Source organism: Chiloscyllium punctatum, chromosome 17 (assembly GCF_047496795.1).
Source record: "Chiloscyllium punctatum isolate Juve2018m chromosome 17, sChiPun1.3, whole genome shotgun sequence".
NCBI lineage: Eukaryota > Metazoa > Chordata > Chondrichthyes > Orectolobiformes > Hemiscylliidae > Chiloscyllium > Chiloscyllium punctatum.
Genome location: NC_092755.1, coordinates 74,005,437 through 74,030,183, shown reverse-complemented (window position 1 = coordinate 74,030,183; position 24,747 = coordinate 74,005,437). Strand labels below are relative to the sequence as shown.

The following is a 24,747-nucleotide window of genomic DNA, read 5'->3' as shown; positions in this document are numbered from 1 at the left end:
TGAATAAGCATGATCAAGAACTTCCTGTTCATCTTACACATGGAATTCTAAGTATTGCTCTCAGTTCACAATTTACATTTATGTAGATCCCAGAATTATATGCCTGGGAGTGAACTGATGCTTCCCCAACTCAGAATGTTCAAAGCAATGCTGAGTTAACCCTTTATGTTGATCCAAACAACACACAAAAATACACTGAAAAGATTGGCACAGACAGAAGTCCTATTTTGCAAGATGTCACTGAACCAAAAGGATGTCTTAAGTATTTCTCTGCAATGTTGAATTTGGTAAATCGGGCATTGATTGAAACAAGTTTCTTTAAACAAAGCTTTTTAAGAAATTTACCAAAAATGGGCAAACAGAAAGAAAAATACAGTTTACATCCATTCAGCAGGCACTTTCATTGATCGGTACCAGCCTTCGACGTTTCCTAGCTATTTACCTCTTTAGAGAATAAAGTCTTTGTTTAATTAGATCATCTTTTATCAATTTATAACGATTTATTCATATGAAAAGTCAGTGGTCACAATATGTTCACATGAAGTAGCCAGGCAAAAAGGGGTGCTCGTTGTAAAAGCAAATACATTGAGAAAACCTGTGAAGCTACTCAGAAAGATCAATAATAACAAACTCCTCAACAAGAGTCAGACTGGACTCAAAATGCTGTTTGTTGCCAGTCCACAAGTGCTGCTCAACACACTATGTTTCTCCAGCATTCTCTGTTTGTAACAAAGTGATACCAGACATTACAATATAATGCAATAGGAAACAAGATTACAGATACTGTAGCAGCTGGAACATCACGCTAACAATGCAGATTTTAAATAGCAGGGAATATTAAGTCAGGAGAGAGATTGTTGCTTAGAAAAGGGGATAGATAAGTCACGCCCAATAAGGGAAAGAGCCTCACGGTGAGTTATTCAGTTGGACTTGAAAAAGCAGGAAAGCTAGTTATAAATTGAAGGTATCAGTAAGAGACTGATGGGTGATAGACTATTCATGGTTAATGGGCTTAGGAAAAGAATGACAATTGTATATAAGGATTTCCTCATAATTCAAAGGCAGGGTGATGCAGACTAATGCTTTGATATACTTTTAGTTTGGTAAATGAAGGATGTTTTAGGATTCAGGTTAAACCTTGGGATGTGCTAAGAATTGAGCTGAAAGGTAGAAAACAACAGAAGAGGTATGTTTGGGGAAGGGTGAAGTCTTGATGTGTCCCAGATGTATGTATTGGGGCCACACAATTTTGAATTTATATCAACAACTAATTCAAAACCTCACTGAATAAGTTGGCTCAGATGTATGAATGCTGGCAAACTAGAAACTGTGATTTGCACGAGACAATCACAAAATTAATTAGAGAAAGGATGTAAATAGACAAAACAAAATTTAATGGAGACAATTGCACAGTACTGCACATAGAAAGGGAAGATTAGAGTGACGTTGAAACAGTTAAAAACACAGAGTTAAAAGACCGAGAAGTTGGTTAAAAACTACTTTTTAAAATCTGCACAACTTCTCTCAGTAACCTCTGACTACAGGTTCCATGTGATTTCACTGCTCAAATACACTCGGCCACTGCAAAGCATGACCAAAACATCAATATACCTGCTGGACTATTGTAACAAAATAGTTGAATAAAGAAACCAATAATTTTCAATCTACATATACTTCTAAGTGATGCGTCCGGTCTGATCAACAAGACACTGGCAGACACTATGCATGGGATGTAGCTCTGCAAAACATTAAGAGGATGCCGATTCCTTATGTTAGAAGGGAAGGGAAGACTGGAGAAACTTGAATCTTTTCAAATAGAACTGGGAGAAACTAGAGATAAGTAAAATACTAAAAAAAATGGAGACTATGTTAAACTAAACCAAGAGTACTAAAAAGATGACACATAACCCCTGCTCATAAAAGTCAAATTTAAGACTGTTAGGAAATTCAGCAGAAAATGAACAATAATTGGAAAAGACCGTAAAAGGAGAGACCAAGCAGCAAAAATCCTGAAATTATTTTAACAATCAATGGGAAGCAAAAGTTATCTTGTCATCTGGTGCCCTTACAGGAAAGTACACTTTCTGAGTGAGGATAGATTCAAATCAGGTATGACTCCTCCCGGCAGCCTGAGCTTATACATGAAATATAACCTTTAATAAGGTGTCAGACAGCAACCGTAGTCTATTGGACCAAATCCCTGCAAGAGTAAGACTGCCAAAGAGCACCAAGGAATCTGGTTTGGTTTGAAATGCTGTAGGCTTGAGAAGTGTGCAGCTTTAGAGAGAGTGGGTCACTGGACTATGCACGCCATATTGTTTTGTACTCTCAAAAATTTCCAAGTCTTAAATCAAGAGTTGATACGACATACCCGATTTTAATACGAAAGATTTTAGGATGGCTGGTAGAAAGTGAATGGTGTAATTATAGAGATTACAGAGCTGACAGCTCAACTCTACTATTAGCTCACAACAGTCCAAAGATAGCACTGTTACATTGGTACTAGCAGTGTAACAGATCAAAAACAATAACAGCAGAAATAGTTATATACATATCTTTTCTCCTCTCCCCCCCCCACCCCACACCACACCCATGCCCCCAATAATTTCCTACAATTTGCATTATTGTTCTGATTTATGTATACTTAATTAGACCCTTCCCACCCCGGACTCTTTCCTGCCACAACCAGATTCATTCCTCACATTGACCAACCATGTCGTACCCTCTACCTGTCTTCACCAATTCCCTCTTCACTACCTTGCCCCGCCACCCCCTTTATCTGCAGCTCCCCCTACACCCACCTAGAGTCCTGAAGAAGGCTTATACGCGAAACGTCGACTTCTCTACCTCCTGATGCCGCCTGACTTGCTGTGTTCTTCCAGCCTCCTGTCCGTCTACTCATTTGTGCATACAGCAGAGACTATAGTTCAATAGGACTAGTAATGCAGAGGTCCATTTGTCCAGAATAATACTCTGGGATCATGGTTTCAGATCCCATGGTGGCAGCTGGTAGAATTTAAAATCACTTAAATCTAGGACATAAAGTGGGTCACAGCAATAGTGTTAATCCTGACAACAATTGTGAACAGCTATTGTTAAAATCAACCTGGTGCACCACTTTGCTTTAGGGAAGGAAATCTATCCAGAAACTGAACAGCATTAACCGTATAGCTGGTCAGAGTCTGGAAATCCTGAAGCAAATAATTCACCCTCCATAGTTCCCAAAGCCTATGAGGCACAAGTCAGGAATGTAATGGAACATTTCCCACTTTTTTGCATGACTTTACCTCCAAAAAGCACTGAAGAAGCTTGATATCATCCAGGGCCAAGTAGCCCACTTGATGAGCACCACACCCACAAACGCTTATTCCCTCCACCATTGATATCCACCAACAATTGCACACATCACTTGTGAGATGCACTGCAGAAATTCACAAAAGCTCCTCAGACAGCATTTTCCAAACCCACAACCACGACCACCAAGATGAACAATAGCTGCTGATAAACAGGAACACCACCACCTGCAATTTGTCCTCCAAGCCACTCACAATCCTGACATCACAACTCCTTCAGTGTCACAGCGTTAACATCCTGGAACTCCCTCCCTGACAGTATTAAAGGGTGTAACTACAACAAAAGGGCTCCAGTGGTTCAAGAAGGAGCTCTCTGCCACCCCTGAAGGCCAACAAGGAATAGGCTGCATCTGATGAATGAACAGAAACTAAATATGCGACCTCGCTAAGTCATCATAGGAATGTGTGGGAAATGGTATCACAGAGTGGCACAATTAAAGGTTGCTTTACAGCAGCTCCAGCTGAGGCACAGCAGAGTAAATGAAACCTCATTCCGCATTCAACTGCATTACACTGGCCCAAGGAATGTTTGGTACTGACAATGGATGCCTGAAACAAATTGTCCCATTCTTAAACATAAACATGGTTTCAAAACAAATATACAGCTGAATTTAATTGCAAACACGTATCTGCTTCTTGAACCAGACAGAATATGTTCCTAAAATATGTATGAATAACATTAAAGGTAAATTTGTATTTACAACATTATTCTATTGCTACTCAAAAGAAAACGCATGCAAAAGTCAAGGTATAACCACTGCCTAACCTCATCACACTCAAAGATGAACCCTCAAGACAAAAATGCAATGTATTTTCAACATGCTATTTTAGTCTGAGATATTTGAAACTATATGATACTGAATTCTACTGTTAAAATCCCAACATGAACACACTTGCAACAAATTGTCCAAATGGTTTACAAAGTACAGCATTTTCCACATTTTAAAAAATACACAATTATGCTTTCTCATAGGATTATGGACATAATGAACTGGTCACTTGTAACAACAACATGTTGAAACAAATTAATGAAAAGTTAGCATTGCTGCAACAATAAAGCTTTCAAATACCAACAATATTGAATAAAGAAATGAATGTTTTCTTGAGTTTATGATCCTGTCATCTCTTCCTACCTTCACTGCCTTCTTTGGCCATGTTACAATTGGGACCCCGGTGATAGCCAGCTTCTGATCATCATCAGCATGTTCCTCCAGTACAGTCTGCATTCACAACAGGAAAAAAAGAAACATTTTGTAAACAAACTACACCAAAATTATTTTGTTATACAGAGCAACCTCGATTATATGAGCAACACAGGCGGAGAGTATTTTGTTTGGATATTCGAGTGTTCGGAGAATCGAATGTTCGGATAACACAGTTTACCCAAGCATCAGGACTTTTGAGATCTTGTTTGGATAATCCGAAGTTTGGATAATCAATGTTCGCTTAACCGAGGTTGTTCTGTACGCCAGTGATAGTACCAAAAATAAACACTTTCTTTTTTACAACAGTTGTGCGTTTCCATAACTGAGTTGCATTTAATTTGGCTTGTCTTTTTAAGGCAATTGATCCAATACTTAAGTAAAAGAGAAATAATACAGATCTGATAGATCTTAAATAAAAATCAGAGAAAGAAGAAACTAAATTTCAATTCCAAAGACTCTTCTTTGGAACTATACTCTTTGTGTAAAAAAAAGAATTTCTACTTTCTCCTTTTGCCTCATTCATCAAGCATTTTATTTTCTACTGAAGTGGTCAGGTGAACAACCTGCTCCCAGCACTGGGAACGTTATAAGATCATTATTAGACATGGATAATTATTATAAAATCTTAATTCACTCAGTCATGCAGAAGTAGCAATTAGTTCCCCTCATGCACCATCCAACTGTTACTTAATTAAGGGGAAATTCTGCCTAACTAACATCTTTTACATCTTTAGGAAAGTGATGACTTCAGCGAACTGTTGCAAACCCACGATCTAGTGTACCTTAGTATCAAAGAAGCCTTTGACTAAGTTATTCTATACACAGTTTGAATAATTACATTTATATTTTCATTTCATTTGGTGTTTTTTGACATAGTATGTGTTTGTTGGCAAATTGGGTTACATGGGGCATCCTTCGATATCTTGGAGCTGCACTTAACATAACAGTTGTGGGCAGGACCGCTGCAGTTCCATTTATTATGATTTTTACCATGCCATGTGCTGAGAGATATATGGAAGCTTGGAGCAGCTGCTGCAATGGCTCAATTGGAAAGGGCCACAGTTTAGGGTCTTCCCATACTTCACACCAAAGAACTAGAACCAGAGTGAAATCCTCAATCTGAATGCATGAGAAATGTATAATGTGATCTAAATTCAGGTGCAATCTGCATTTTACATAGGAGACACCAGATAGACATATACTGGATTTAATCAAACAGATCTGTATTGCATCGAGATTGCCATATTTGAACTGTACTCCAAAGTATACTTAAGCCCTAAATACTCAAATCCTCTCCCAATTCTGACTACTATTCTTTCCCCTTACAAGTCTCTTCTTCAAAATTGCCTCTTTGAATAAACTTTTGTTCACCAGCTTCAATGTCAAACTTCGCTTTATAATGTTCCTATTAAGTACCTTGGGAGGTTTTATTACATTATGGATGCTGCATAAATGCAAGCTTTTGTTGTACTACATGTTTACAGGTGTTGTAACAAGCATGTAAGATGATTCAAGGAAAAGAAGAAAATTAACCAAAAGGTTACTTGCAATTCAAAAACATGAATTGACACACAGCATGCAGATTTAAAACTATGTTTAGGTTAGATATCAGGGAACCCTCTCTCACAAAAAGCAATGAGAAATGAACATGCAAAATGAAATCATTTAAGAAATAATTCAGTACTAACATTGACTGTCAGGATCTTTCTGAATAAGCTTAATGGTAATGGTAGTTTTTCTTCCATTGTTTTTTCTATATAGTGAAATGTATGCTCTTACTGTTATCGTCCAAAATGCTAAGTATTGAAGTAACTAGTATTTTCTCAATAAATGTTGAGATTTTTCCCTCTGAACCATTTTTAAAAATCTGATACTTAGGAAAAATATTATAACAAGGAACCCAATTCATCTTTCCAAATACAAAACAAGAAAAAAATTGATTTACATATTTAAAGTATGTCTGGAATATCAGCCCACTTCCCCCTCCCTTCCAACATTCTACTAAATATAGCCATAATTAGGGGTGGATTCCTATCCAATGGAAATGATAAAGTTAAGTGCATTATAAAGCTCTCCAGGGAGACAGCCACATGCTTTTTTATGCACAGAATCAATTAATGAGCAAAAGTGAGGTGACTCCAAAGCCTGTTTTATTTAATACATCAAAAGAACACATTTCAATATCTATTTCTTTCACAAACTGCTCTTCCCCTTTTTAACTGTTGCAGATCCAAATCGTTTGCACTATTTGAGCATATTATTACCCTCAAAATGAATCAGCAAAATGCTTTATTGTGTCTCGTTCTTTGAGGCCTCTCTCCCATTCCCACACACCCACTGTAAAAAAAGAGCAGAATCAACTATTGAACTTTGTTGCAGTGGCTATACTTACCAAGGGGGGAGTTTACGTGTTGTTTTGATGCTAACATTTTGCACAGAGGTCAAGTTTAGACCATCCTACACCATTCACTATCTCTGCAGTTGTTTCTGCTGCCCATGCCGTCCCTCTTCGACAGCTGCTTTGTAATTCTGCCCACTGAGCCTTACATTTTCTCACTACCATCTGATATTATTCCCGACAATCCTTTCCCTCTTGCTGTTTGGTCCCTTACTTGTCTCAACTTGGAATCTCAATGGAGTGGAGTTACTTAACAAACCCACATTGTTTGCTGTTGTTAACGTGGCTGAAACAACTCTGTATAGTTTGATGGATATTCAAGTATCATTTCAATCAGTGTACATTTGCTATAGCATGGCAAGACAATAGGTAGTTACAGGCAACAATGAAGCATGGGGCAAAAAAATCATAAACCTCAGATAGGATCATAGGTTACTCTTTAGGATCTTACTCAAACTGCCATCCGACATGAGTATTAACTAGCAATTCAACCATGGTCAGCATTACAAACCCAATTCTATCCCTCTGGAGTTGAAATGGCATCTGCAAGCATATTTAAACAGCTATGAGCACATGATAGTTATCAGAAGCAGGAAATATACATGTATATAGATGATTAGCTGAAAGTATCACTGCCTAGATTCATTCAGTAAATGTCAAAAAAACTAGAGATCAAACATTGGTCCTGGCCTGCATGCCTCAATCACAGGTTATCAAGAGTCAGAAGGAAAGGCAAAAGCTGACCATACAAGTTCACTAGCAGGAATATCTTGTACGCAACATCGTGTTAAAAAATAAAGAGAAAGAAGAAGTCTTCCATTTAAATTGTGTCCTTAGTGATCGAAGGATGTTGTTAGGGAAGCCCATGACCGAGTAGCACAAATGGTCGATAGCTGCCCATGGCTAATGCAGCAGAACATGGCTGACAGTAGTTACAGCATTTGAGAAAATATTAGCTTAATGTTGTCTTCACAAATAGAAGAACAGTAGCTCTGTATAATCAAGGCTACTGAATTGAGATAGAATGTGCAGCTACAATTGCTAACATCGATAAGAACATTTCACATTAATTAGTTGTTACGCTTGAATTATTTAATCAATCTGTTACAATATTAAGAATAGGTTCTAATTAAGATTCTTCAAATGATCATGAATACAAATTCTGAAATGGTTATAGATTCACATATATACAAAATAAATCACTAAATGCTTTGGAGGAAAAGATTCAAACCAGTTTCAGACAGTAAAAGCAGCGCCCATATCATTACAGGGAAGAATGGATACAGAGATTAGTAGACATTGGAATGTGGATTGAATGAAGACATTAACACACGACTTAAGAGTCATAAGAGTAATAGAGATGTACGGCATGGAAACAGACCCTTTGGTTCAACCCATTCATGCCGACCAGATATCCCAACCCAATCTAGTCCCACCTGCCAGCACCCGGCCCATATCCCTCCAAACTCTTCCTATTCATATACACATCCAAATATCTTTTAAATGTTGCAATTGTACCAGCCTCCACCACTTCCTCTGGGAGCTCATTCCATACACGTACCACCCTCTGTGTGAAAACGTTGCCCCTTAGGTCTCTTTTATACCTTCCCCCTCTCACCCTAAACCTATGCCCTCTGGTTCTGGACTCCCCGACCCCAGGGAAAAGACTTTGTCTATTTACCCTATTCATGCCCCTCATAATTTTGTAAACCTCTATAAGGTCACCCCTTAGCCTCTGACGCTCCAGGGAAAACAGCCCCAGCCTGTTCAGCCTCTCCCTATAGCTCCAACCCTTGTAAATCTTTTCTGAACCCTTTCAAGTTTCACAACATCTTTCCGTTAAGGAGATCAGAATTGTACACAATATTCCAACAGTGATCTAACCAATGTCCTGTACAGCTGCAACGTGACCTCCCACCTCCTGTACTCAATACTCTGACCAATAAAAGAAAGCATACCAAATGTCTTCTTCACTATCCTATCTACCTGCGACTCCACTTTCAAGGAGCTATGAACCTGCATTCCAAGATCTCTTTGTTCAGCAACACTCCCTAGGACCTTACCATTAAGTGTATCAATCCTGCTAAGATTTGCTTTCCCAAAATGCAGCACCTCACATATATCTGAATTAAACTCCATCTGCCACTTCTCAGCCCATTGGCCCATCTGGTCAAGATCCTGTTGTAATCTGAGGTAATCCTCTTCGCTGTCACCTCTAATTTTGGTGTCATCTGTGAACTTACTAACTGTACCCCTTATACTCACATCCAAATCATTTATGTAAATGACAAAAAGTAGAGGACCCAGCACAGATTCTTGTGGCACTCCACTGGTCACAGGCCTCCAGTCTGAAAAACAACCCTCCACCACCACCCTGTGTTCGACCTTTGAGCCAGTTCTGTATCCAAATGGCTAGTGCTCCCTATTCCATGAGATCTAACCTTGCTAATCAGTCTCCCATGGGGAACCTTGTTGAACGCCTTACCATATAGATCACATCTACCTCTCTGCCCACATCAATCCTCTTTGTTACTTCTTCAAAAAACTCAATCAAGTTTGTGAGACATGATTTCCCACACACAAAGCCCAATGTTGACTATCCCGAATCAGTCCTTGCCTTTCCAAATACATGTACATCCTGTCCATCAGGATTCCCTCCAACAACTTGCCCACCACCGACGTTAGGCTCACTGGTCTATAGTTCCCCGGCTTATCCTTACCGCCCTTCTTAAACAGTGGCACCACGTTTGCCAACCTCCAGTCTTCCGGCACCTCACCTGTGACTATTGATGATACAAATATCTCAGCAAGGGGCCCAGCAATCACTTCTCTAGCTTCCCACAGAATTCTAGGGTACACCTGATCAGGTCCTGGGGATTTATCCACCTTAATAGATTTCAAGACATACTTCCTCCTCTGTAATATGGACATTTTGCAAGGTGTCACCATCTATTTCGCTACTTTCTATATCTTCCATATCCTTTTCTTCAGTAAATACTGATGCAAAATATTCGTTTGCTATCTCCCACATTTTCTGCAGCTCCATACAAAGGCCGCCTTGCTGATCTTCGAGGGGCCCTATTCTCTCCCAAGTTAAACTTTTTGCTAGCTAAAGAATTCTAACATTAGGCGTAACAACATAACTGATCAAAAAGTTAACTTTTTTTTGTCCAATTAATTGACATTTAACATGGCACGGCTGACAAATGTTACTTGAATACAGTATCCATTGTGAAAAGCTTCAAGAAGAAAGATCTGAAAATCTGGGAAAACATCACGAAAGACCAGGGGTGGACCAGAAGCCTGACCATGTCTTTGTCATTCAGTGATATGATTAGCTTAATTGTAAATACATGAAGGCAAGCTTGAATTGTGTAAGATGCTGTACCAGAGAGCCAATTATAGAGGGATAAGTCAGCACCGTTGACTAAAAGTAATCAGGGTTGGGGCAGTGGATGGTATATGTGTGCATGCGCTCCAAGTTTAAATTGTACAAGTTAAGACATTCTGCAGCTTTGTGTGCCTTTTGTTATACTGTAACCGATGTGTAAAACACGATGAAGGTCACCTGAAACCACCCAGTGACCTGGACTTTCATTTAAAATGAGATCTAACAGATATCCTAACATGCTTTACAGTCACTGAAGTGCTTTCAGTAGTCACTGTTGTACTGTAGGAAACCCTGCAGCCAGTTTGATAAACTCAAACAAAAATCAACATGATAATGATCATATGATGCTGGAGGAATAAACATTGGCCAAGACCCCAGAGAGAACAGGGAGCAAGTGAGGACTGCAGATGTTGGAGATCAGAGTCAGGAGTGTGGTGCTGGAAAAGCACAGCAGGTCAGGCAGCATCAGAGGAGCAGGAGATTTGACGTTTCAGGCATGAGCCCTTCATTAGGAAATGGCGGATGATGATGATGGGCACGTCCTGATGAAGGACTCAAGTCCAAAACGTTGATTCGCCTGCTCCTCGGATGCTGCCTGACCTGCTGTCCTCCCTCAGAAATAACACCACTGCTCTCTTTGAAATATGTTTTTTTTTTGTAATGCTCATCTGAGAGGGGAAATTGGATTTCCATCAGTGGCTTTACACTCTGCAATTTTCTCCACTAAGAATGCTCCCTGGTCACCTGTTCTCATATCCCTCAGTGTGATTAAAATTTATTTACAACACACTTATTAAATACCATGGTCCACTTTGCTAAATTAAAAGATACTATATTAATACAAGGTACTGTTAACGTCTCATCCAAAATACTCAATACCAGGTTCATATTTTCCAATATAAGTAAAGCCAGGCAAAGCTAAATACAAAATAAAATGATCAAGAAACAGAAGATTTGAGAAATCCAACAGTTTTTCTTGGCTTGTCTTATTAGCGTGCTGTTTGGGTACCTTCTACAAAGTAACATGAATCAGAATGAAGACTTAGAATTCCTAAACGATCACTGCTGCCAAGTTAACTTTGCACAATCAAAATTCACAACGAAGCCAACCAAGTTAAATTATGGATGGCTTCAGACGGTTTTTTTCACCATCCTACATAACTGACAATAGACGGAGGTCAGAATTACAGGGGCAAATAAATGCCCAAATCACGACTTGAGGCATTACTGAATTCTAAGCAAATTATAATCAACTTTCATTCAAACAGACCAGACAGCATCTCAAGCTCACACAAGTAGAAAATTACTTTACTAAAATTACATATGCTCACATTTAAATCTCTTGGACTGGGTCAAGAGAAAGTAGGGGATGCTGTGCCAGCAAAACTATCTAAATATTTTTAACTTCGTTGGTTTCTTTCAGATCAATTAATGGTCTGGACCCAAGGCCCGGTGTGGATTGGAAGCTAGGTGCCAGCGTGGTCTGGGTTGGATGACAGTTACTCTAAACTTTTTTTTTCTGCAATGCTGGAATTTTTATTTCTCTATTTTCGAAGATCTTGTAACTGAAGAAGCTGTACCTAGGTAGCTTTGTACCCAAGATGATGCTGTAAATGCGACTTATTAACTTTTCATTGTACTCAGTTAAGTATGTGACAATAAAGCTATTTTCTAATATAACAGTAAATTGACTCAGGTTTCAAGTAATTGTTGGGGTCTCTACGTTATTTAATTTTGTCTTTCTCTTGCATATTAGACCACTAACTAATTTCAATGATGCTAGCAATGGAAATTTAGGAGTTTATTCTGTATCAGCTGGAATGTAGGAGGATCCATTTTCTTCAAAAACTGAGAAGCGAACAGAGACGGCTTTGCACATTAATGCAATAATGCTTAATGCCGTTGTGCTGCTCCTCCTGCTATAGCTGCAATGCTTAAATTAGCTGTCCAAAAATTTATGACAAAAACTGACATTTATATGGTACATACTTCAGAATCAAATGAAGTAATTCTGCAAGCAAATTTATTTTTGTTGTATAGGCAGATGTCGTAGTCAATTGACACATTGTAAGACTGCACCAACAAATTAATGAATTACCAAAGTTAACTTGTAGTGGTATTGGGTGAGGGATGAAAGTTGGCAAGGGCACTAGGAGAACATTCTGTTCTTTTTTGCCTGCTGCCTTAGGATCTATTACAGCCAGACAGGAATGCATTTAACTTGCCCAGATAGCGCCTCTTACAATGCAGAAAACTTTCAATGTTACACTGAAATATAATCCAAGATCATGTTTTCAAATCTGCAGATGAGCCTTGCCATAAATCTTACTGACTCCAAAGGCAGAATACTGCCAATTAATCCAAATTGATATGTAGCAATTGAAAGAATATGTAATAGTCATCTTTTTGTATTACTTTACTGGCCATTCTGAAGCACCGTGAGCCAACACAAGTTTCTGCAATGAGTTATGTATTAACAATTCAATATGATGCTCCCATATTTATCACAAGAGTAGCAGTTGGGCAAAGCTGAAAGGAGATCACAAGCTGAAACCAAACTGTGAGCAGCAAGAAGTGGATTTTGAGGCAAGATTTTATGTGGGCTGGCACAGAAAACACTAATCTTAGCAAAAAGAGTTAAATACATCGATTTCCATCTCTGTAACCTGTTAGATAACTTAAATAAGTCCACAAGGTACTGTTCCCCATTCTATCAGATGCTATCTCAGGCGATATGGGCAAAATCTAAAAGCCTTTAAGATTGTAACTTCATGAAAAGTGGCAGCTGTGAATCGCTGCAGACGTAGAGTTATCATTAACCTGTATTCAATTTTTAAAGATATGCACTCAAGAGAAACACAGAAGGTGAAAAATCCTGTGGAGTGATACATGTGCTGCAGGTAAGAGATTGATTTCCGAGCAATACCTGGGAACACACAATAATCACTTGCCCCACAGTGAATAAATGTTGTTTTTGTTTGATACCTTCTTTGATCCATTTTCCGATATTTTGAGTTCCTCTTTAAATTTTAAAACACTCAATGTATAAATGATGAACAGATTCTGGGAATGAATTGTTATGTGGGAATTCTCTGTATTTTAAAAAAAACTTATTTCTTCCAAACATAGTATACAATTCATTACTGGCAGACTTTTTAAAAAATCTAATGTAAATTAAGAGAAATCGACTCCAAGGTCGTAGGTAGAAATGTTAGGACTTTCATCTTTTTCTTCCAAAAGCTGCACACTATACTATCTCCTCCCGCAATCCCAGTAACTCCAGCTGCTGCTCTTGGGCTTTTGTCTCCCTCACTTCTCCCGACTATGGTTACACCAAACCCAACCAATTCTTCTCACCTCACCACACACTTCAGCTTTAATATTAGGCTTTTCTCCACCCACCTGTCCAATTTCTTCTCACCACCAAGTAAGTGCCACTCAAGCTTTCTGCTTTGGTTTCCCTTCCTCACTTGCTCTCTGCCACTCCCTCATACCCAATTCCACTCGTTCTGCTCTCCAGCCTCTCTTTCATTCCATACCAATTACTTTTCTTAACTTCCTAAACCCTTGCTCCTTCAGCGCTCTCATCACTCGTTGTCGTTGTTGTTGAATTGAATGTTACTGCACTTTGTGGCAGGACCTCCCAGTTCTATTAGAGTTCCTCAACCACTTTACAGCGACAATTTGACAGCAACAGGTCAGCTCAGTGGCTTGGTGGTTAGCACTGTTGACTCACAGTGCCAGGGCCAGAGTTCAATTCCAACCTTGGAAGACTGTCTGTGTGGAGTTTGCACATTCTCCCCCTGTGTGTGGGTTTCCTCCAGGTGCTCCAGTTTCCTTCTGCAGGTTAGATGGATTGGCCATGCTAAGTTGCCCATTGTGTCCTGGGATGAATAACTGAGGTGGATTAGCCATGGGGAATTCACTGTAATGGGGTGAATCTGGGTTGGATGCTCTTCAGAGAGTCAATGTGTCTTGTTGGGCTGATTGTCCTGTTTTTACACTGTAGGGGATTCTATGAGAACAGGTCAGAGGAGCCCTATAGCAGTGCTGTGGAGGTAAGAAGCCATGTAAAGCTCTTGTTCCCTTGCAATACCAGATCAGTCAGTAATATGCTGACTTAATAGCGTGCATGCTACTCTCAAGCAACAAGCCAAGTTTATTTTTAGATTAGATTCTCTACAGTGTGGAAACAGGCCCTTCGGCCCAACAAGTCCACACTGCCCCGCCGAAGAGAAACCCACCCAAACCCATTCCCCTAGCCTATATTTACCCCTGACTAACGGGCCTAACTCTGTGGGCAATTTAGCATAGCCAATTCACCTGATCTGCGCATCTTTGGATTGTGGGAGGAAACCAGAGCACCCGGAGGACACGGGGACAATGTGCAAACTCCATACAGACAACCCAGGTCCCTGGTGCTGTGAGGCAGCAGTGCTAACCACTTAATCACCATGCCGCCGTGTTCTTTCTTCAAAGATTCTTTCTCAAGTAGTTATTGCAATGGGTAGATTTACATTCTGTGGAATAAACTAAAGAAAAGCTGTTTTCACAGTAACAGGGAAGATACAGTTTCATTCATATTAGTCTCTGTATGAGGTTAAAAAATTCTGTCTTTCATCATCATTATAGTTTGCACTGATATTTTTCAACAAGACTTAGCAACGGCCCATGAATTGCAATTTGAACTTCAATATAAAAAGTTCGTGTTCTACTCGTCAATGTTGAAGAATTTTAGAGTGGGGTCGGAGTTAACATGGCCTCTTATGCACACACAAAGAGCTAAGGATTAACATAGTTTTGCACTCACCGTTGGCCTACCCTTATAAACCCTTTGCTATTTTTTGCAGCTTCACCAATATTTTTAATGAATTATTGACTATTCTTTCTCCCTTCCTAGGAGGACTCAGGAGGTCTGGCATCGTCTGTGGTGACAGAAACTGGGAAGTGATACATATACTCCCATCCATCAATGCATCAATCAATACCCTGCCAACTTTAAACTTGGCAGCTCTGCCAGTCAATCTGTTAAACCAGCAACTTCGTGACAACTGCTGGCACTACAAGGAGTCCAAAGGAGAACTGATAAGAGTCTCCCGGAATCGGGGTGTTTCCATGCATTTTGGTCAGGTTAGGGTTGAAGATCCCAGATTCTGGGATGTCAGCAAGGCCACAATGAAGATAATCTTTCCCCACCTTCTCATCTGGGTTTAGCCCACACAGTGAAAGTTGACAGGTTTTCCTACCTCAGCCATTTGTGCTACACTTGCAGAGGCGGAATATGGTCTTTGAACAACCATTCATTAGTTAGTAAATAAAAAAGCCTCAATAGGCCTAAGGATAGCTGAGACATCTGAAGGTTTATTCGTCATCTTTGTAATATAGAGCTCAGGGAAGGAGTCTTACAGTAGGCCACCATCTCTATTTTTAAATATCCCCCCTCCCACCTGCCTTTCAAGTATAGGGGACTGGCATAAAGGGTCAATATTTCGAGTCAAATATGACTCCTCTCCAACAAAGACTCAAAAGGTTAACTTTGTTTTCTTGCCATAGATTGACAGGTTTACTAAATATTTCCAGCACATGACATTTTTATTTCAGATTTCCTATATCTAAGGAACTTGTTTTATTCAAATTTGGCTATTAACTTTAGATTAATTCCACCAGGTCCCAGTTAGACCTTTAAATAGATCACTTTACAACGTCTCAGGCTAACGGTCAGTACCTCCATGGATACTCTGCATTCAGCATCACATTGCATCACGCCCATTCTACCAATTTTTGTCTGCCTCTCCCCAGTTAAAAGGAAGTTGCAACAGTGGTGGACTAAAGTCAAAGGAATAAAAGAGATCAAAAAGGAAACAACAGTAAAATGATGAAACACAGAAAACAGGAGCAGGCGTAGAACGTTCAACCTTCCAAGCCTGCTCCACCATTCATTACAATCATGGCTGATCATCCAATTCAACAGCCTGTTCCCACTTTTCCTCAATATCCTTTGATGTCATTAGCTTCAAAGCTAGATTCACCATCTCCTTGAATCATGTAGTGCTTGAATCTTGACTGCTTTATGTAGTAACAAACTCCACAGGGTCACTATTTATGGTGAAGAAATTTCTCCTCATCATAGTCCTAAATAGTTTATCCCTGGTTTTGGACTGCCCATCCTTCCTGCATCAACCTTGTCTAATCCTATTGGAATTCCTTTCACGGAATTAGAATCATTCAATGAATATAATCATAACCAATTCAACCTCTGCTCATACAGTAATCCTGCCAGCCCAAGGACCAGTTGGGTAAACCTTCACAGCATTCCCTCTCAGATAAGGAGACAAAAACTGCACACAACATTTCAGGTGTGGTCTCAGCACGGCATTGTACAATTACAGAAGACATCCCTGCTCCTGTACTCAAATCGTCTCGACGAAGGACAATACATCATTTGCCTTCTTTACCACCTGAATGCTTACCTTCAGTGATTGGTGCACAAGGAAATTCATGTCTCATTGCAATTCCACCCTCTCAATGTATAGCCAGTCAGATAATAAATCAACATTTCTTTTTCTGCTACCAAAGTGGATAACCTCACATTTATCCACATTATACTGCATACGCTGTACAGAGGGGAGGTGCCAGCCTAATAGTATTGTCACTAAACTATTAATCCAGAGACCCAGGTAATGATCTGAAGATCTGGGTTCAAATTCCACCATGGCAGATGGTGACGCCTACATTCAATTAAAAAAAATGGAATAGTCTAATGATGACCATGAAATCATTGTCGACTGTCAGAAAAAAAAACCCATCTGGTTCACTAATGTCCTTTAGGAAAGGAAACGGTCATCCTCATGTGGTCTGGCCTTTATGTGATTCCAGACCCATAGCAACGTGGTTGACTCTTAACTCTGAGCAATTAGGGATGGGCAATAAATGCTGGCCTAGCCAGCAATGCCCACATCCTATGAACAAATAAAAAAAATGTAACTTGTCCAAATCACACTGAAGCATCTCCACACGTTCTTCACAGCTCACCCTCCCATCCAGCTTTGTCTCATCTGCAAATCTGGAGACGTTACATTTAGTTCCCTTATCTAAATCAGTCATTTATATTGTGAATAGCTGGAGACAGCATGGCACATGTCCTTGTGGGAAAGTTCATGTGATAATTTCTTTTCTCTATTATTAATTATCTGCTATCAATCTTTAGCAACCTATCAATTGTAAAGTAAAATTTTATTCAGAATGCATCCTGTAATAGAGTCAAGCTTTGAAGTTGTCAGTTAACTTATGAAACACCATTATCTAATAAACTAATGATACTTAGTGACTCAGTACACTTCAAAGTCTTTACATGCCTCAATCCCCAATTTAACTGAAATATAAAATTATCTGGTCCCTCCCAAAAATTGACACGAACAAATAGGTCAGCAGGAGGAGCAGTATTGGAAAATGTGTGCAATTTGAAATTCCTTCGTAAGCATGCAGCTGAATCCTGCATCTACAGCAAGTTACTAATCTACATTCCCTACATTACAAAATTTAATAGCATCAATAAGTACGTCTTTGGCTACAAAATATTTTGGGTTGCCCTTAGAATGTGAAAAGATCCAATGTGAATGCGAGTCATTTCTTTTTTTGCTCTTATTTAAAGATTATTTTGCAGATATGGCCATACTTCAGAGTACACTTATCTCTTAAATTACTGAAGCCAAAAGCCACAAAATCCTAAATTGAATCCCCAAGTGCATATTGTATTAGCAATTCTCGGGTAGTAAGCATTGGTATCAAACTATCTCTGCTGCCTCTATGTTACCATGGGAGGTTTGACTAGGGAAGTCACTCATGCACAATGTCTATTGCAATGCAACAATTACATGGTCAGACTCAACTGTGATACCTACTCCATTAAAATAATATATAAAAGCAACACAACTCAGTTTGAGGACAAAAAAGTAATAAAGAGAGAAAAGCAAACTAGCACAGAATATTAAAACAGATAGCAAAAATCTTATAACAATACAAAAGGGAAGACAGTAGCTAAAGTAACTGTTGGTCTACTGAAGGGCAAGGTTGGGGAGCTAATAGCGGGGAAATTAGGGAGACACTAATCAATGTTTTGTATCAGTTTTCACAGTGGAGGATACTAGTAAAATCTTAATAATGACAGGTAGTGCAGAAGTGATAGAAAGAGAGGAGCCTACAATAAACATCAGTAGGAAAGAGAAACCTTTCCGACTGAAGGTAGACAAGCCCCAGGGCCTGATGACTCACGTCCTAGGGTCTTCAATAAAGTGATAGCAGAGAATGTGGATCTACTGGTATGTTCTAAAATTCCCCTCAATGTGAGACAAGTTACAATGAATTGGACAATGTTCAGACAATACCCTTATTCAAAAAGGGAAAGACACAGAAATAAGCCAGTTAGTTTCACATCATCATTGGGACATATTAAGTATTAAATATTAATTATTAAGGAAGTAATTATAGTACATTTACACAGTTAGAATGTATCCATCAGAGTCAGCATGGTTTTATGAAAGGCAAATTATGTTTAACTCAGTTTTAAGAGTTCTTTGAAGATTTAACAAGCAAAGTGGATAACGGATATCCTGTAGATGTAGTCGATCAGGACTTCCAGACAGAATTTGCAAATGTGCCATACAAAGATTAATACACAAGATAAGATCACATGGAGCTGGGGTCATTCTTTGGCTTGGTTAGAGGATTGGCTAACCAACAGAAAGCAGAGGATCAGGATAAATGTATCTTTTTCTGGTTGGCAAGATGCAACCAGTGAGGTGCCACAGGGATTGGTCCTTGGGCCCCAACTCTTTACAATCAAAGAGAAAAATGGACCAAATTGGGCAGATAGAGTTTTATGCGAATAAAAGTGAGGTTATCCATTTTGGTCAGAAGAATAGAAAGGCAATTAGAAAGAAATGTCAGAATGCCTCAGTGCAGAGAGATCTGGGTGTCCCAGTATATGATTCTCAGAAAACTAGAGTACAGCTATAGCAGATAATAAGGAAGAGTAATCGAATTTTCACTTGTACCTCTTTCAATATGGTCTATTGCATTCTTTGCTCCCAATGTGTTCTCCTTTATATCGGACAGACAAAACGATTGTCTCTCTTTCTCTCCCTCCCCACTCTCTCATCACCTTTTTCCTCTCCTCTTCCCCCTTTGCTACCCTTCTCTCCTGTTTTCCATTTGGCCTCTGCTTCACCCATTCCCCACCATCCCCCACATATTTTGTCACATAGCACTGTCTTCAGCCTTGGGGGATTTCCACTTTTGGGGCAATTTAGAACAAGAGGTCACAAGTTTTAGACTAAGGGGTAGCAGACTTAAAAGAGAGGAGGATAAATCACCTCTCTCAAACGGCAGTGAATCTTTGGAATTCACTTCCCTAATGTGGTGGACGGTTGAACATTGAGTAAATTTGAGGGGATAGGCAGTTTTTAAATTAGTAACAGGTTAAATGAGTATGGGCAGAAAAGTGGAGTTGAGACTAGCCATGATTGTGTTGAATGGGGAACAGGGTTGAGAGCCTGAATTCGAAGAGTGTGGTGCTGGAAAAGCATAGCCAGTCAACCCTCCTGGTCTTCACCTTCCACCCCATGAAACTCCAGATACACCACATCATCCTCCACCATTTCCACCACCTACAAACAAAGCCTACTAGCAAAGATATATTTCCCTCTCCACTCCTATCTGTGTTTCGGAGAGACCATTCCCTCCGCTACGCCCTTGTCAGGTCCACGCCCCCCCCCCCCCCCCCCGCCCCACCACCAACCCACCTCCCCCTGCCATTACAAGAAGTGCAAAACCTGTGCCCACATCTCCCCCTGACCTCCATACAAGGCCCCAAAGGATCCCTCCACATCCGGCAGAAATTTACTTGCAGTTCCACACACGTCATCCACCGCATCTGTTGCACCCGATGTGATCTCCTCTATGTTGGAGAGCCAGGACGCCAACTTGTAAGTCGTTTCAGAGAACATCTCTGGCACACCCACACTAACCAACCTCATCGCCCTGTAGCTGCAAACTTTAACTCCCCCTCCTACTCTGCCAAGGACATGCAGGTTCTGGGCCTCTTGCATAGCCAAACCCTAACCACCCAAAGCCCGGAGGAAGAACATGTCATCTTCTATCTTGGGACTCTCCAACCACACAGGATCAATGCAGATTTCACCAGGTTCCCCATTCCCCCTCTCCCCACCTTATCCCCGTCCCAACCTTCCAACTTGGCATCACCCTCTTGAACGGTCATATCTGTCCATCTTCTTTCCTACCTATCTGCTCCACCCTCCTCTCTGACCTATCAATTTCACCCCCACCCTTATCTATCTGTAGCTTTCCCAGCTACCTCCCCCCACCAAGCCCTATCCCCTTTGGCCACAAACCTCACTGCTGATGAAGGGCTTACGCCAGAAACTGTCCTGTTCCTCAGATGCTGCCAGTCTTCGACTCTGATCTCCAACATCTGCAGTCCTCACTTTCTCCTAGTTGAGGGGCTGACTTGCCTACTCCTGCTTCTACATCTTATGATTGATCTCATCCCATCCCCCTGCCTTTACTCCTGCAATCACCTGCAAATTTTCTGTCTTCAGATAATTACCCAATTCTGTGTGAAGGCCTCAACTGAAGCAGCCTTCACATTTTCAGCAGTGCAATCCAGTTCCTAAGCACTCATTACACAAAAAAGCTTTTCCTCATGTCACAACTCTTATTTTGGCAATCAACTTAAATATTGCCAACATGAACACAATTTCGCCCCATCCTATTCTATCCAGACCCTGCATGAGTTTTAATACATTATCAAATCTCCTTTGAATCTTCTCTTCGCAAAGGAACAGCCCCAGTGTCTCCAACCTATCAATGCAATTGTTGCTCATTTCTGGAATAATTCTCATGAATATTTTCTACATCATTCCTAAATCCTTTACATCCTTTCTAATATGTCATAACCAGAATTGGATACAATACTGCAGTCAAGGCCAGTTAAGTGTTTTATAATGACTTTCTTGCTATTATACTCTATCCACCTATTTATAAAGCTGAGGATAGTATGCGTTATTGGCTATCTTATCGATCTACTCTGCCACAAACAACAGACTCTTGAGCAAACATCGAGAAACCTTGGGCAAGATACCAGATGCTGGGGAGCTGCATACCATCAAGGAGTCAGCAGAACTGAAGGTTTTGGCAGAAATATTGGTGAGAAAACTATATTTTCAAATTCATTCTGCATTTAATGTTTGTAATATAACAGGCCAAATGTGTATTTCAATGCTCACTATCCAGTTAAAGAATATTTTAGTCAGTTCACAGAACAGCCTGCCATACTCTATGTAGCCAAGAGGTGGCAAAATTAACTGATCACTGCACAGCCAACACAGAAGCTTCTTTCCAATACACCTACACTTTATTAGTGACTAAAGCAACAATTTCTTTGTTTAAAATGCAGCACTTGATTAGGTAAAATCACATTCATCAAGGAGGCTAAAACTGAACTTATCCCAAAAGAACTAATCATGATAGATGGAAGTGTTAGACAGGGAGAGGAGTGAACACCAAGCAAGTCAACAAAAAAAAGTTCAAAAGAATCAAGTTAGTGAGACACGATTTCCCACTTACAAAGCCATATTGACTATCCCTAATCAGTCCTTGCACTTACAAATACATGCAAGTCCTGTCCCTCAGAATCCCCTCCAAAAAGTTACCCACCATTGACATCAGGCTCACCGGTCTATAATTCCCTGGCTTTTCTTTACCATCTTTCTTAAATAGTGGGACCACGTTAGCCACCTCCAGACTTCCCACACCTCACCCTTGGCTATCGATGATACAAGTATCTCAGCAAGGGTCCCTGCAACCACTTTCCTCGCTTCCTACAAGGTTCTAGGAAAAACCTGATCAGGTCCCAGGGATTTATCCATCTTTAGGCATTTGAAGATGTCCAGCATCTTGTCCTCTGTAATATGAACACTTCAAGTTATCACTATTTATTTCTCCAAGTTCTCTCGCTTTCATATCCTTCTCCATGGTAAGCACTGACATGAAATACTTGCTTTGTACCTCACCCATCTCCTTTGGTTCCACACATAGGCAGCCTTGCTGATCTTTAAGGAGCTCTATTCTTTCTCTAGTTACTCTTTTGTCCTTTCTAGAATCTCTTTGGATTCTCCTTAACTCTATTTGCCAAAGCTATCTTTGATCTCCTTTTTACTCTCCTGGTTTGCCTCGAATATCCTTTTACTGCCCTAATACTCTGAGGGATTCACTCCCAGCTGCCTATATCTACTTCCTCCATTTTCTAGACCAGAGCCTCAGTTTCTCTAGTCATCCTATCATTTAGTTGAGGTAAATGCAAATTTCTGTCTTCCCATCGCTCTAAAAGCAAATTAGGTACAGTTTACCTTTGGATAAATTATTTGTAAATTCAGGCATGACATTCATAGAATCATACAGCACAGAAATAGATCCTTTGGTTCATGCTAACCAAGTTTCCCAAACTCACTCTCTTTATTTAGCATGCCAGTGCAGCAATGCTTCAATTGCAAAATTTTCCTCCTTGATTTCAAGTCCTTCTGTGGTTTCACCCTGTCTTAGCTCAGTAATCTTTTATAGCCTACAACCGTCAGAGATCTCTGTGCATATTTAATCACAACCTCTTCCCACCATGAATTTAATCATTCTACCACTGGTCGCTGTGCCTTCAGCTTCCAGGATCTAATTTCTGAAATTCCTGCTCCCAAACCTCCCTCGCCTCTATTAAAATCTACCTGTTTAATCAAACGTCTGATCACCTGTCCTAATATATCTTCATTTGTCTCAATGCCAAAAGTTTGTTAACACTCCAGTAAAGCATTTTGGAGCATTTCACTGGAACAAATAATTGCAAATGTTATCTGTTTATCCTCTTGATTTTTTTCCCACTGTTTTTGTAAAAAACAACTCAATGCTGCCAAAATTCCATTTTCTACAACAAGCCTCCAACACCCTGATCATTCATCAAGTGACATTCTGAGCAAGAGGAATATTACAAATTTCAAGACTGGAATGTGTATTTCCTTGAGATGAGCTTTAAGGTATACTCCTGTAAATAGACCTTACGGCCTCAATAATTAAGAATGATGACCAGTTCCTCAGTGAATTATATTGTGTTATAATAAATTAAAAGTTTAATTGTCCCTTTTGTGTGCTGGATACTTTAATCACCTCTATCATTCAAAAATGTGGGCTTATAAATATGCATGTAACAAGACCTATTGTAAAACAAATAAGAAATATATGAATGCATTTAAAATAAGTTACCACTGAGATTCAGATTGCTCTAAAATAATAAATTACACAAACATTGTCCTTTGAAATTTTTACCCTAACTCATGTAATAAGCCAGCTTCACTGAGCAAGGGCAAAGCCAAAGCCAATATTGAGTGACATCTGACATTTCAGAAGAATAAGTAGAAAGAAAAAGGAGGTGGGGTAAACTGTTAATAAAAGATGAAATGAGTGCAGCAGTGAGAATGAACCTTGGCTTGGAAGACTAAACATACAATCAACTCAGGTAGTGATATGAATTAGCAAAGAAAATAAGTCCATGGAGGTGAACAATACAACAGTCATGGATGTTTTTAATCTTCAAAAAATTGGGCAAATCAAATTGGCAAAAGGTAGCATCAAAGATGAGTTCATACAGTATATTTGGGATATAGTGGAATCAAACAGGGAACAGGCTAATTAAAATCTGGTCACGTGTAATGAGATGGCATTAATTACCTCATAGTAAAATACAATTTAGTAAACCACGATCATAACATGATAGTGTTTCACAGACTGTTTGGGGGTGACAAATGTGTAAGAAACCGATGCCTTAAATTTAAATTAAAAAACATTTGTAAATCTTGAAGCCAAGGTTGGTTAAAGTGCACTAGGTGAAAAGGTGGATCAACATAAGAACTAGGAGTTGGCCATCTGGCCCTTGAAACCTGCTCCGCCATTCAATAAGATCATGGCTGATCTCTTCATGGACTCACATCCACTCACCCATGCTCTCACCTTATCCCTTAATTTCTTTACTGCTCAAAAAAATCTATCTTAGCTTTAAAAATGTTTACTGAATTAGCACCAACTACTTATCTGGGCAAGGAATTCCACAGATTTACAACCCTCTGGGTGAAGTTCCTTCTCAGTTCAGTACTAAATCGGCTCCCTCTCATCTTGAGGCTATGTCCTCTTGTCCTAGTTTCACCTTCCAGTGGAAACACACTCTCTACTTCTATCTTAGCTCTTCTCATCATAATTTTACATGTTTCTATAAGATTCCCCCCCTCATTCTTCTGAATTCTAGTGAATATAATCCCAGTCTACTCAGTCTCTCCTCATAAGCCA

The 24,747-nt window shown here is 39.7% G+C and overlaps 1 protein-coding gene across 11 annotated transcripts in view; it reads right to left on the bottom strand.

The window, feature by feature from the left end:
- The window catches only part of LOC140487978 (lysine-specific demethylase 2B-like), a 223,067-nt gene that overhangs the window by 59,882 nt on the left and 138,438 nt on the right, over window positions 1-24,747 (bottom strand). For all 11 annotated transcript variants that reach the window (XM_072587462.1, XM_072587464.1, XM_072587460.1 and 8 more), the window contains one exon: window positions 4,487-4,573. In XM_072587462.1, the coding sequence (XP_072443563.1) occupies window positions 4,487-4,573 (87 nt within the window). The remainder of the gene's footprint in view (window positions 1-4,486; window positions 4,574-24,747) is intronic.